Below are 15,368 nucleotides of genomic sequence, written 5' to 3'. Positions count from 1 at the left end.
TTGATCTGTGAATGCCTGTGCTGTTGTTAATTTCTAATATATACACACTCTGGCTTAAATGCATGCTGTCCAGACTTTTTATTTTCCTACTAATAAGCAAAGATTAATGTGCTTTAACCAAAGAATACAGTTTCAGTAGCAGCATGGAAGTGGTGTTATTTCTCGCAACTGTATTATGGAATTAATGTGATGGCATGAGCATGCACATAACTGGTTATAAATAGTTCGGAGAAGAGGTGGGGTTCATGTTAGACGTCCAGAGGTGCTGCTTTTGCTCCTGCCCCTTTGTTGTAAACATATATTTTCTTTATCTGTCTTAGGCTCCCAGTAGTCTTATGGAGACTCTTGAACAGCATCTAAACAGTTTGGAAGGAAAGAAACCTGGGAACAGGTATGTAGAAATGTTATAGATCTGTATGTCAACTTACTACACTGTAAGTAGAACCTTAACAACTTGGGTATCAGCAGATAATCACACTTACTAGCTTGAGACTACATCAAAGCCAGCACCTAGTGGTTCTTCTGCTCCACATAAGAGGCAGCACTGAGGCATTTGTTACAGCCTAGCAAATAGTGAACAGAGTATTCAGCTCCAGATTGCTAATAAGCCCACCCCGTCTCCCCATGCCTGTTCTTCTCTCTACAGCCACAGCCATGCTATCTCACATGCTTGACACATCCATTTAAATTTGGGGACGGGTTGTTGGGATAGCCCAGCCATTTGCTGTTTCTAGCAGGGGTAGCAGCAACAGAGAACTACACCAGTGGTGTGTGCGCGCGCATGTGTTTGTGCGTGAGTGTGTGCATGTGTATACTCGCATGTATGCTCACTCTCCAGTCTTAAGGAGCTCTGCAAAAGTACAGTGCACATGTTCTCCCTTTTAGAATAGGTAGGGCATACATGTGTCATGATAGGCTGCTTTTGACTTGCTGGCAAGCCATGTGCAGTTGGCTTATCTCAGCTGCCTACCCTGGGGCAGCGGAAATAGCATTGCAGTGCTCTTTCCAGCAGAAGAAAGAGTGCTCTGATCAAGAGGCAGCAAGTATTCATGTGCAGAAGGTATATTTTGCCATGTATGATTGCGGTTAGTTTAACCCCCAATAAATGAGCAAAACAGATGGACATTTGCACCCCTTTATTAAGTTGCCTCTTCCACAGCAGCCACAGAATAAACATGAACTTTACAGTCCGTCAGTTGCTGGCAGTGAACTTGGATGTGGAATTTCCAACTATAAGATTAGTGGGAAGAGATTTCTAGCTAATTTTTCTGAGCTGGCATTTTGATTGTGGCATATAGTGATAGAGATTTATTTTTGCTGACCATAAACAATTTAAAATTTAAAAAATAGCAATCCCTTTTATCAAAAGAATTTTAAGCTACATGAATGTCATGGAACTTATCTTCCTTTTGACATCCATTTCTTGTTGGTGATTCCCAAAATTTGTGTCATTCATGGCCTAAATTCAAAACGGAGTATCCACCGTATATTCTTCGAAAGTAATATTGCACAATGGCATTTGTGAAGCAGAACATATATAGAATTCGTAGTTGGCATAATGCAATTTGATTAAGATCTTAATCCTAAACAAACTGTGGAGTAAGTCGATTGAACTCAGTAGGACTTACTTCTGAGTATACATGTTTAGGATTGGGCTGTACATTCGCTGCAGCTTCACTCGTTTGGGTAAGTTCAAGCTTCTTCTGCATTACTAGGCATAAATTATTTCTGGGCGGCATATATACCATGCATGTTCAGCAGTGGTTTCATAGCTTCTTGTCTAGATAAATATGTAGGCTAGTTGTTTATAACTTTAGGAAGAAATAAGATTAAACTGTCACTAACAAATCTTTCTTTATATGTGCCTCCCTTTTGTTTATGTACATGGCTGTTTTACAACTTAGTGAGGGGTAAGTAACTAATACACACTGTTTTTGCATGTATATATTTTAGCATCTCTTTTAGTGAAGGGATAGGCTTTCCCTAGTTTTGCTTCTATGAATATTAGTTTATTTCCAGTAATTTGCCTACAGACCTGGAACTGTGTCTACGAAATGAAATACCTATGAATTACTCTGTGAAACACAATGGGAATACTTTAATTTATACAGTATGTTTTTTAAAACTGCATTTCTGTGCTAAAGGGGTTAGTAAACTTCATGTTTACACCAGCTAGCTAAATAGATGGATCTCTAATTTTATTTACCTGTAAAGAGAAATATCAGGGCAACCATGAAAAATATTAATAAGAGAATAAATAACTTTCTCTAGCAATATGTAGCCATTACAAGAGGCCACTATAAATGTTCTTGAACAGAAATACTTGGAATCTGTATCAAGAAAACATAGATTTTCACTTAAATCTTTGGTTGATTGGTACAGATTCAGTTTTATATGGGAAGGACAAACTAGGTGGGACTGAATAATGGGCACACTAATTTGATTCAGGCATGTTGCACTGAGAATAAGAAATGATTAAGTATTGCGCTTTCCTTTTAACAGAGTAGCTTTCATTTCTTAAATTCTAAGCTACCTTATGGTTTTAAAATATCAAAGGCAAATTACATTTTTGTACTGCAAATTTGATTAACTATCGTTAAAGTAATCAGCTAAATTCTTCTTTGGGTTGGTAGCTCTGGTTTTAATCAGCTGCCAGTGATTTCTGCCTTGATTAATTTGGAGGACCTAATCCAGCCTTCCCCAACCTTGTGCCCTTCTCCCAGCCAATCACGTGATCAGAGATAACAAAGGGATTCCCCTGTATGCCGCTCCCCTTTGCGATGGGAGGAGTGGCACATAGGGGAATCCCCTTGTTATGTCCGATCACAGATCAGAGGTAATATAGGGATTCCTCTCCCTTCTCAGAGGATGGAGTTTAGGGAGGGGAAGGGGCCACAGAGGGTGCCCAACTCTCTAAAGGCTGGATTGGGAACCTCCGTGGGCCAAGGGTTCCCAGGCCCTGCAGTAAGACATGACCTCTCCCTGTACATTTCACTGATACGTTAATATTTGTCACGGAAACCGATTTAAGTGTTTAGCTACAGTTTTATAGACCTTAGAATCAATTTTATTCCAACCCTTTGGAGCAGGGGTGCAGAAATACACAAATCACTAATCATTGTTCTTTGCTGTAGATTGTGGCCTTATATTCAAGCCTGCTTAAGATATTCCTAAAGTGTATTTCATTTGAAAAACTTCTTACATTAATTCTTCTAGCTCTGGCGCACCTTCACCCTTGGGCAAGGTAAACATTTAACATTTTACCTTTCTAGTTAAGTTGACTCTCTTGAAAGACGTGCGTAAGAAGTTTAAAGGTAAAAGACATGTAAAACTGCCAACTTTATATTTGCTGAAGTGCTTATTGTCTATGTGCAGGTTTTGTTTTTGTTTGTTTTTTGCATGAGTGAGTGTTCAAATCCATATATCGAATACTGCAAACTGACCACTTTGATGCAAATTGTCCTTTCCCCAATGTATCTAGAGTTAACACTTTTTAATATGTATTTGTTAGAATCATGTGGAAAAGAAAAGTCAAATGTTGTATAGGAATTTATAAAACTGTTATTCAGCAGAGGTGTACACCAACCACAAGATTGGGCTTGTACTGAGATTCAGCTCTTCAGAAAACAGCCTGATTCAGCTCAGATCAGTTTGGAGGCCACTTTAACTTGGGTACCGAACCTAAGTCGAGACTCAGAAATCTGAAGCTTTGTGCCTCCCATTGACTATCCTGAGAAATAAGAAAACAGCTATAACTTTCTCTTGGGGGGGGGGTCAGAATTAGATGTCATTTTCAAGCATAGAGCCCATTAGAAGAAGAATATGACGGCCAAATTTCAGACAAACAGATGCATGGGGTTTTGTGCTACATGCCTCTTAAAGTTTTTTTTTTTTTAAGGGGAAGTGCTAATGATTTATTGGCAGAATTAGATGAAATTTACAGAGATAATTGTCCCTTCTGAGGGGACTTAGTTTGCCAGGTTTCAGATACATAGGTACAGGGATCGTTGTGCAATAGCAGCCTTTACATGTTAAAGGTATCTTTAAAAGTATGTGTAAAAGTATGTGCTTATCTCCCTATGTTCCTTGTGGACTGTTCTGAAAATGACAGTTAGCATAGAGGTGGCCATAAATAAGAAACCTGCAAAATTTCAAAAGGATAAGTGCAGCAGTAGAAGGGGAGTCCTCATCTTTGGGGGGAGGTGATTTGCTTCCCCTTCCCTCCCCCCATGTTTTTTTGCGGGGTGGGCATTTGTGTGAAAATGGTATGCATCATAGAGGTGTTCACAGGCAAGAAACCTGCAAAATTTCAGAAGGATAGGTGCAGGGGCTAGGGAGTAAATGATGCTTGAAAAACAGTTTAAAGTTTTTTGATAGTGAAACATAATGGCCTGAGAAGAATGGTCATCTCATGGTCCCATCCTTGGCCCACCCCATCTTACCTATACTGGCCTGTCCCACCTAACTGTACCACAATGTCTGACTCCATAGCTGAATGGCAACTTCAGACTTGTGAGGGGAGACTTCGCAAGTTTTACTAGTTTATTTATTTATTCAATTTATATCCCGTCTTTCTGCCAAAAAGGGTTAGCTCAAGGCTGCTAACAATAATAAAATATAGCTTGAAAACAAAATCGTAATTAAATCATAGCATAAATACAAGTTCATAAATACACAATAAAAGACAAAATAATAAAAGAAATATACAGCATTCAACCAATTAAATCCCCTTTCAATAACAGACCAGCTTACATGCTAAAGCCCTGCCTGAATAAAAATGTCTTTGGCCCCCTTTCTGTTGTCCTTCTGCCAGTTGGCAATGTAGCTTCTCTTGGCAGGGATTTTCAGAGCCTAGATGCATCCACAAGAAGGCTCTCTCTTGCGTTCCCACCTGATGTGCCTCTGACTGAGAGAAGGGCCTCTCCTGAGGGTCTTAAAACCTGATCAGTCTTATATAGGAGAATGTGGTCTTTCAGGTAGTCTAGTCCCAAGTCGTATAGGGCTACATATGTCATAATCAGCACTTTGAAACGGACTAGTTGCAAGTGAAACTGTTGTAACAAGGAAGTCACATGCTTCCTGTGACCAGCCTGGGTTGGCAGTCAGACTGCAACATTCTGGAGCACCTGAAATTTCCAAACACTTTTCAAAGGCAGCCCAATGTAGAGCTCATTACAGTAGCCCAAATGGGATGCATCTAAGCCATGTGTGACCGTGGCCAGATCAGCCATCTTTAGGAACAGGTGCAGTTGGCCACTAGCCTCAGCTGTGCAAACATACTACATTGTTTAAAGAAGTATTGTCTGTCTGTCCTGAATCTACTAGCAATTAATTTTATTGAGTAGCCCCAGGTTCTAGTGTCATAAAAGGTGTGGGGGCAGGGGTGGGGGAGAGGAATTCTCTATCTTCAAATTATGCATAAATTAAAAAATTCTAGCATAGGCATGGGCAACACACAGGCTGCAGGCAGTCTTTTTTGCAGTCGTTTCTGCCACCGCATTGCCACCAAATATCAGTGGTGTGGTGGCAGCAAATTTGCACTCCCCTGGGCTTCTGGAAACAGATGTATGCATTAAAACAAGGCGCGCATTTCCCATGTGCCTTTTTTAAAAGTGAAAATGTAGCTCTTTTGCTCCTGCTCAATTGTTACTGATTGCTTCCATCCATTGTGAGAACTGTGTGTGTGTCCCAACTCTCCCCTTCCAGTTCTTTAATCAGTTACTAATTCATAAGAGGAATTACCCTCACATTCCATGACTACTAGGCTTACGCAGAAATCTTTGGTGTGGGGCTTGGTCAAAACCCTTTTGGAAGTCAAAGTATATGATGTTTACAGATCACTTCTACCTACATGGTTGTTGACTCTATCATTCACCATAGGTCAGTGACGAGGACCTTCTTTTGCAGAAGCCAAGCTGATTCTTCCTCAGCACGGCATATTTTTCCATGTTTTAATAATTATTCCTACCAATTTACCCAGCACAGTTAATGACCCTATCACTTCCTGACTCTCCCCCCACATCCCTCATCTGTTGTTTAAAATTAGATTAACTGTCTTAACATCCTCTGGTAAGGAAGCTGATCTTAGTGACAGCTTATACATTTTTGTCAGAAGATCAATAACTTTGCATTTGAGTTCCTTAAGGACTCTTGGATATATGCCTACCTGATGGCTTGTTAATTTTTAATTTGTAAATTAGCCCTAGAATTCCGCCCATTTGTCACTTCTATTTCACTCTGTTCTTTACATGTGCCATCTGAAAAAAGCCTTTCAGGCATGGGTATCCATCATTTATTTATTTATATTTATTTATTGCATTTATATCCCGCCTTTTTTCCTCTTGCAAGGAATCCAAGGCGGCTTACATGATCCTCCTCCTCTCCCTTTTATCCTCACAACAACAATCCTGTGAGGTAGGTTGGGCTGAGAGTCTGTGACTGGCCCAAAGTCACCCAGTGAGCTTCCATGGCTGAGTGGGGACTAGAACCCGGATCTCCCAGCTCCCAGTCCAACACTCTAGCCACTACGCCACACTGGCTCTAGCATCTAGCACAATGTAGGCCAATTCAGATAAATCATTTTGCTTCTCTGCAATCTCCCCATCTTCCTCTGGTAGTACTTTCATTGCTAACTAACAATTCAACCGCATCCCTGGATAGTTTCCCGTTTCTATTCTAAAGACATTTTTATTATTTTGTCTTACATTTTTGAGCAATATGCTCCTTAAATTTTTATGTGCTTGCCTTATAAATTTATTTTGACAGACTTCATACCTTTTGTTCTTCTAATTTGAGTAGACGTCTGTTATTTAAAGGAAGCTTTCTTGCTTTTAATGACAGTTAACTGCACTGACGTCTTGCTGGATATGTTTTTGTACATTTCCTAACTCATTCTATATAAGCTTCTATGATCATGATTTTAAAATAAGTTCCAAGCATTCAGAAAAGATCTAACTCTCTGACACTCCATTTTAATTAATTCTGTCATTTATGGAAAATTTCCTCTTCTAAAACTTAAATGTGCACATGTTGGGTTCCTAGGCAACTTCCCACTTCAATGCATTTTTAATTGGCTAGCATTGAGGTGCCCGTTCCACAATGGTTTATCAACACTTGGATTTTGCACCGGATCCAGGGCCTTGCTCCAGATTATTAAGTCTAGGGTTGCTTTCCCTCTACTAGGTTTTATTATTGTTTCACAGCACAAATCATTTATCAGATCTAGAAACTTTATTTTCACAACCTAAACAAACATATAGCAGTTACAGATTAGAGTCTATTTCATACATTACACAAAGCGTGCCTTTACTCTTTATCCGAAACCACATGCCTAAGCACAGAGAGAAAAATTATTCCGAATCTCAGGATTGCCAAATCCTTTTATAACATGTTGTTGTTGTTCAGTCGTTCAGTCGTGTCTGACTCTTTGTGACCCCATGGACCATAGCACACCAGGCCTTCCTGTCCTGCGCTCTCTCTCGGAGTGTGCTCGAGTCCATATTCATTGCATCGGTGATGCTATCTAGCCATCTCATCCTCTGCCGTCCCCTTCTCCTTTTGCCTTCAATCTTTCCCAGCATCAGGGTCTTTTCCAGGGAGTTTTCTCTTCACATTAGGTGGCCAAAATATTTGAGCTTCAGCTTCAGTATCTGTCCTTCCAATGAGCACTCAGGGTTGATTTCCTTTAGGATTGCCTGATTTGACCTCCTTGCAGTCCAGGGGACTCGTAAGAGTCTTCACCAGCACCACAGTTCGAAAGCATCAATTCTTCGGTGCTCAGCCTTCCTTATTAGTCCAGCTCTCACAGCCATACGTTGCTACTGGGAAAACCATAGCTTTGATTATATGAACCTTTGTCGGCAAGGTGATGTCTCTGCTTCTTACTATGCTGTCTAGGTTTGCCATAGCTTTCCTCCCAAGGAGCAAGCGTCTTTTAATTTCATGGCTACATTCACCGTCTGCGGTGATCTTGGAGCCCAAGAAAATAAAATCCGTCACTGCTTCCATTTCTTCCCCTTCTATATGCCAGGAAGTGATGGGGCCAGATGCCATGATCTTCGTTTTTTTAATGTTTAGTTTCAAACCAGCTTTTGCACTCTCCACTTTCACCCCCAACAAGAGGCTCTTTAGATTCTCTTCGCTTTCTGCCATTAGGGTTGTATCGTCTGCATATCTGAGGTTGTTGATCATTGTCCCGGCAATCTTAATTCCGACCTGTGATTCATCCAACCCGGCGTTTCTCATGATGTACTCTGCATATAAATTAAATAAGCAGGGTGACAATATACAGCCTTGTTGTACCCCTTTCCCAATTTTGAACCAATCGGTTGTCCCATGTCCAGTTCTTACTGTTGCTTCTTGACCCTCGTACAGGTTTCTCAGGAGACAGGTAAGGTGGTCTGGTACTCCCATCTCTTTAAGAATTTACCACAGTTTGTTGTGATGCACACAATCAAATGCTTTAGCGTAGTCAATGAAGCAGAAAGAGACATTTTTCTGGAATTCTTTTGCTTTCTCCATGATCAAGCGAATGTTGGCGATTTGATCTCTAGTTCCTCTGCCTGCCTCTTTGAAACCCAGCTTGTACTTCCGGTAGTTCTCGGTTCACATACTGCTGAAGGGTAGCTTGTAGGATTTTGAGCATAACCTTGCTAGCATGTGAAATGAGCACAATTGTACGGTAGTTTGAGTACTCTTTGGCATTGCCCTTTTTTGGAATTGGAATGTAAACTGACCTTTTCCAGTCTTGTGGCCATTGTTGAGTGTTCCAAATTTGTTGGCATATTGAGTGCAGCACTTTAACAGCATCATCTTTTAGGATTTTAAATAGCTCAGCTGGAATACTGTCATCTCTGCTAGCTTTGTTGTTACTAATGCTTCCTAAGGCCCACTTGACTTCACTCTCTAGGATGTCCGGCTCAAGTTCAGTGACTGCACTCTCATGGCTATCAGGGACATTCAGATCTTTCCTGTATAGTTCTTCTGTGTATTCCTTCCACCTCTTCTTAATCTCATCTGCTTCTGTTAGGTCCCTGCCTTCTTTGTCCTTTATCGTGCCCATCTTTGCAAAACGTTCCCTTGAGATCTCCGATTATTTTCTTGAAGAGATCTCTAGTCTTTCCCATTCTATTGTTTTCCTCGATTTCTTTGCATTGTTCATTTAAGAAGGCCTTCTTGTCTCTCCTTGCTATTCTCTGGAAATCTGCATTCAGTTGGATATATATTCCCCTTTCTCCCTTGCCTTTCGCTTCCCTTCTTTCCTCAGCTACTTGTAAAGCCTCATCAGACAGCCACTTTGCTTTCTTGCATTTCTTTTTCTTTGGGATGGATTGAGTTGCTGCCTCCTGAACAATGTTACGGACCTCCGTCCATAGTTCCTCAGGCACTCTGTCTATCGGGTCTAATCCCTTAAATCTGTTCATCACCTCCACTGTATATTCATAAGGGATATGATTTAGGTCATACCTGAATGGTTTAGTGGTTTTCCCTACGTTCTTCGATGTAAGCTGAAATTTTGCAAGAAGCAGCTCATGATCTGAGCCACAGTCAGCTCCAGGTCTTGTTTTTACTGGCTGTATAGAGCTTCTCCATCTTTGGCTGCAATGGACATAATCAATCTGATTTCGATATTGACCATCTGGTGATGTCCATGTGTAGAGTTTTTGTTGACTATGAGTGTCAACAAAACACTCTTTTGTTGACACTCATAGTCAACAAACTATGACTTTTGTTGACTTTTGTTGACTATGAGTGCTATTCCATTTCTTCTAAGGGATTCTTGCCCACAGTAGTCGATATGATGGTCACCTGAATTAAATTTGCCCATGCTTGTCCATTTTAGTTTGCTGATTCCCAAGATGTCAATGTTCAATCTTGCCATCTCATGTTTGACCACCTCCAGCTTACCTTGATTCATTGATCTTACCTTCCAGGTTCCTAAACAATATTGTTCTTTACAGCATTGGATTTTCTTTTCACCACCAGACACATCCACAGCTGAGTGTCCTTTTGGCTTTGGCCCAGCTGCTTCACTCTTTCTGGCGCTACTTGGAAATTCCCTCTGCTCTTCCCCAGTAGTATATTGGACACCTTCCGACCTGAGGGGCTCATCTTCTGGCATCATCTCTTTTAGCCTTGTGATACGTTGCATGGGGTTTTCTTGGCAAGAATACTGGAGTGGGTTGCCATTTCCTTCTCCAGTGGACCACATTTTGTCAGAACTCTCCGCCATCACCTGTCGGTCTTGGGTGGCCCTGCACAGCATAGCTTATGGCTTCACTGAGTTATGCAAGCTCCTTCGCCACAACAAGGCAGTGATCCATCCAAATTTGTGTGCAGAAATATATTATTATCATTGTAATTGTTATTAATGATAATGTATATTATTTTTCAACTTTTAAAAAAATGAATAGCAAAAAATAAATGATAAAAATGTCCTTTAAAATGTTCTAGTTTTTAAGCCTTCATATAGGGTATCTAGTATTCAAGGAGCAGGACTTCACTATCCTGTACAAGTTGACTCTAGGTTGGGGCATATGCAGGTTTAAAAAAAAAAACTTGGCCAGTGACAGGAAGGGGGGAATGCCTTTAACACTCTTTTGACGGAGAAACACCCTTGCTTTAAATATATACTGATGGGATCTTTTCCAAGGTGGATGTTGGCAGGATGCCAGTTTCTCTCATGGCAAGGAAATCTGAGATCGTGCTTAGCCATTGATCCCTAGATAAAATCAAGCTGCTGTGAGCTAGAGACCTAAAATTAAGGGGAGTATCTCGGAGTAGCCTTTTAACTTGCTATTAATACAGTAACTCTTTATCTCCTTGTGTTCTTTATGGGCTAGCCAAATCAATTAAGAGTTTCATACCTACAAGGTTATTCAGCAGCTTTGGAATATATTGGTAAAAATACGGCACGTTCCACTAATCACATAGTTTGGCCTTGTATGCATGATTTTTCTTTCAGAAATTGCCAAGGCAGGCTTTTCCCCCTACTGTGGTCCAGACTGGGGAACCCACCCACCCTGTGCCTGCAGTTTGGGGTAAAAAACGCTCCCATTTGAGTGTGGCAAACTAGATATTAATGGTGACACAACTAATGTATCAGATTGCAGGTTGTGCTGAAAAGTGCTATAAAATGGGCTTGGGGTGATTTAAAAAAATAGCATGGGTCAGTTAGAGAGAGGTCCTGAACACCCTTGTCTCCCCGCCCCTGCCTGCCAGCACCGCACCCTCCCACCTGCCTGTACTGAACTTTAAATTTCCCCCCATCCCTGCTTCATTAGAAATTGGCAATGACATGATTCTGACAAATAAGCCTACCACTGTCTCATCTTGTTTGACCATTGAACTTAACTGTTTTCTCTATTTTTTTACTCCTTAAATATTGAGAGGGGTATTTAATGACTCGGATTCCAAACCTTCATCCTTGTAAATTTTTGAAAGGCAGGAGTAAGGAACAACTTACCTGTGTCCATGTGCAGTATTTCATATTAAAAATATAGCCTTTAAATAGGATTTAACATATGTAATGCTTGTATTTAGAAAATGGGTGGGGTGGGGGGAAGACCCTATTAAGCACCAAAATTATCTTCAAGAAGAGAGATCTATTAACTGCAGGGTAGGTGAACCTTTTAGATACTTAACTTTTTATGGGGAAACTTAAAAAAAAAAAATAACCCCTGTATGGGAAAATACTAGAAATGCTTAACGTAGCAGCTACTGAAAAATAAAGAAGATCTGCTTTGTGTGCTGTGTATTTATGAATTCTTCTTGTCCAGTCTTCTCCAGCAACGACTGTTACATCTCCAAACTCCACCCCAGCAAAAAGTATTGATACATCTCCTCCGGTTGATCTCTTTGCAACATCTTCTACAGCAGCTCCAGTCAGGTTAGTTTGGCAGTAAATAAAATACTTTAAAAGTACTGGATTTAGAGAGTATATGGAAAATTGCTTTGTCTGAAGATATTATAATACCCCTCTTTCATACCTTCTGAAAGACGATGTTAAACCTCCCAGGTGGTAGTGGACAACTTCTATTGCAAAGGTATCACAGATCAAATCCCAAGTATGAGTATGACCAACTTTAATGCAGACATGTAGTGCCCCCATGCCTCTTCTAGTCTCATCAGGCAGGAGAGGCAGACGGGGGGTGTCTCCCCCAGCAATTTACTCTGAGCTGGCTGTGTTTGGAGGCCGTTAGGGATACATGATGTCATGACCATCCCGCAGCCACCCCAGACCTTATCACAGAAAAAAAGGATTTCTTGAGACTGCTTATAGTCTGATTCTTTTCTTTAAGTCGGGCTCTCCATGATATAGTTGTTGTGTGCCCCAACCCCCGTACTGACCTCGGGTATGCTAGCCCTGCCCAGGGGCGTGCTTTTCACTGTGACCCTGGTCAAGGGGTGCTTTCTGTCCCTGTGTTTCCTATCCCTGTGTTTCCCAACATAAACATATGTGTATCTACTCAGAAGTAACTCCCATTGTGATCAATGACACTTGTCCCCTGAATGTGCACTTCAGAATTTACAGAGATTCCCCTCAATCAAAATAGCACATTTTAAAGCACTAATTCCCTAAAGGCCGTAAAGCACGATCTTGATGCTGCAATTCTCCATTGTTTGGTTTATTGCCATTCAGAAGTAACTACTTCGCACCTTTGATCCTGAGCAGCATCGGGTTAGAAAGTGGGCTGGTTTCCCATCCCTTTGTTTTCCCTCCCTCCTTCCCAGCACAAACATATGTGTGTCTACTCAGAAGTAACTCCCATTATGGTCAGTGAGGCTTGTTCCTGGAATGCACAGTCCCAAAGTTGCTGTCAAGGGCTCCTTGGAGGTCTCTCTCTATCTAAACCAGTAGCCAAGTCCAGACACAGACAAAGGAATTCCTTTCAAAGCTTTATTCTTCTTTTACAACTTAACAGCTATACCGATTGCAACTAGATCTGAGCAGCACAGTACCTATGCCCTAAGTTGGAACAGTTGGTCCCCGTTTGAAAGGGAATTACTGGCAGACCCCTGAACTTAAGGACTAGGGAGAGTCCCTCCCCTTTTCCCTTGGAGCCTCTGGGCACAGCCGTTGTTTGCGCGCCAACCTGGCACTTCGCCTCCTTTCCGCGCCCTCCATCTGGCGCCGCTCTCTGCGTCTGCGTCGCGCATCCACCAAGTCTGCTATCTGTGCTTGGTCACTCCCTGGACTGCTAACTAAACTAGGAATGCTGGTGGGAGGAATCTCCGTCAGCTGTTGGTCCTGGGAAAGAGGAGCGTGCTCCTCTCCCAGGAGCGACTGCTCTTCCTCAGAATCAGAACTACTCTGGGATTCTATGGGCTCAGTGTCCACCCTGACAGTTACTGAGATTCTAATGAATTGAAATAACGCATTTAACAGCCTTAATGTCAAAGTTTCGAAGCTTCACTTGATCAAAGCAGGGCAGGGAGAACATGGTGTTCCTGTTACGTTGTTTTAAGTAAGTAATTAATGCAGTGGGGGCGGAGAGGGAGAAAGAAGGAGATTGTTCACAGCTTCAGCAGGTTCAAGGCAGGGAGAACACTGTGTTCCGGTAATGATTGTTGCTTTAAGGAAGTAATTAATGCAGGGATGCAGAGAGGGAGAGAGAAGGAGATTGTTCACAGCTTCGTCAGGTTCAAGGCAGGGCAAACACTGTGTTCAAGTAATTATTGTTGCTTTAAGGAAGTAATTAATGAGGGGGGAGGAGAGTGATTTCTGTCAAGACACAGGAGGAAACCTCCCAGGATTTTATCGAAAGAGAAGCAAGGGAGGGCCTGGGTGGGGGGAAGTCTCTGTTATTGGTTGAACAGCCTGCTAGTCAGGTGACATTCACTCCAACCCCCCCCCCCGAAGTATGTTCTGTGAAGCAACTTATACTGGTGTGGTGCACTCGCTTGTGGAACCCTGCGCAGACCAAAGCTCACCAAAGCCAACCTCTTGAAAAACTCCAGGTAATCCTCCATTCGCTTCTCCTTCCTTTGTCATAGAGAAACCCACGGGGAAGGAAAAGTAGCAGGCTCCCAAACCCTCCTGCTCCTTGTCCAGGTGTGCCACAAAGCCATTTTGCCTGTGGTACTTGTAGCGGCAATGCTGCAGAGCCCTAGGACATAGGGCTGTACCATCATCAATACTTGTAAATGTCCTCCTGATTATGTTCTTGAATGCACCATTACTGTCTATTGTTAACTCTCTGCAGGCTAGTTCCAATTATATCTGTGGCTTTTCCCCCAAAGGCATTTCTGTCTTGTTTTCATAATAGTGCTTCCAAACCCTCCAGTGATCTTCTAGATCTTCAGCCAGACTTCACATCTACTACTGCGCAAGCCACTTCAGCAGCTCCTGCTGGGACAACTTCATGGGGAGGTAAAAACGTTCTGATCTCAGACTTTGAAAACCCCTTTCAGAGAAATGCCAGACCTGAATGTTGACTATATATTCTCTCTCTCTCTCTCTCTCTCTCTCTGTCTCTCTCAATCCACCTCCCTCCCTGTGTTAATCTAATTTTTTTTTGCTAGTGATAGACATCCTATAGTCTTTCTGCATAAGTTCATCTTTTAGGGGGTATGTAACAGCAGTAGTATGAACCACCCTGAGCTATTGTTCTGAAAAATTAAGCACAGTTTACTAGGAGAGATTTCAGTGTATATAGGAAAGGGGTCCTGGCTATATTTCTACATGTAACAGAATCCTTCTTGGAACTAGCCAATGCAAAGGTGTTGGCTTAAATATTTAATCTGTTTAGCAATGTTTAGCATTTAATTTTCTGACCTTTTGCGATGAGTACCAGCCACTTTCTATTACAGGATTGCTAATTTGATATGACATCATGAAAAAAAAAATTCCAAAGCTTCTGTGTGTGACCAGTTCCACACTGATCTCATGGCATGTGGAAATACCAGCAGTAGCCGTTGTAGTGGTGGTGGTAGTAAAGGGCCACTGCCACTAGTGAGTGATGAATGGAGGCAGGGCTCACCCATGCCAGTGGGTGACATGTGCTATCATTGGGCATGGTACCAGTGAGAGTTGCTCTGTGTACAGTGCAGATCTCACCTGCCCTGTCTTCAGCACATCAGTGCCCACTGGTAAGGTTGTAGGGGCCCCCTCTGATTCAGTTGTTGCTCAGTGGGAAGAGCCGTTTACCACCGCCTCACCAGCTCCTGAGAAGTATCCTTCTGGTGCTCTCTGAGGAAAAGCAGCACAAGGCCAGAGTTATATTCCTGGCGTTTGTCTCCAGTCTTGCATTCTGAACAAGGAAATGGGCAAGAAAAGGCAAAGTGAATTATAGAGGATTATAATGCTAGATGTGTTTTCTGCAACTTGAATAACTTACAGAACAAATAGGTTATCTCAAAATTTACAC

The 15,368-nt window shown here is 41.9% G+C and overlaps 1 protein-coding gene across 2 annotated transcripts in view; it reads left to right on the top strand.

Moving 5' to 3' along the window:
* The window catches only part of SNAP91 (synaptosome associated protein 91), a 108,811-nt gene that overhangs the window by 56,833 nt on the left and 36,610 nt on the right, over positions 1-15,368 (top strand). For both annotated transcript variants that reach the window (XM_084827017.1, XM_084827018.1), the window contains 4 exons: positions 321-391; positions 3,217-3,244; positions 11,778-11,887; positions 14,268-14,371. In XM_084827017.1, coding sequence (XP_084683143.1) covers positions 321-391; positions 3,217-3,244; positions 11,778-11,887; positions 14,268-14,371 — 313 coding nt within the window. The remainder of the gene's footprint in view (positions 1-320; positions 392-3,216; positions 3,245-11,777; positions 11,888-14,267; positions 14,372-15,368) is intronic.

This window comes from Heloderma suspectum, chromosome 1, assembly GCF_057233095.1.
Source record: "Heloderma suspectum isolate Gila_16-S chromosome 1, 16-S_ref, whole genome shotgun sequence".
NCBI lineage: Eukaryota > Metazoa > Chordata > Lepidosauria > Squamata > Helodermatidae > Heloderma > Heloderma suspectum.
This window is presented reverse-complemented; position numbering and strand designations above follow the sequence as displayed.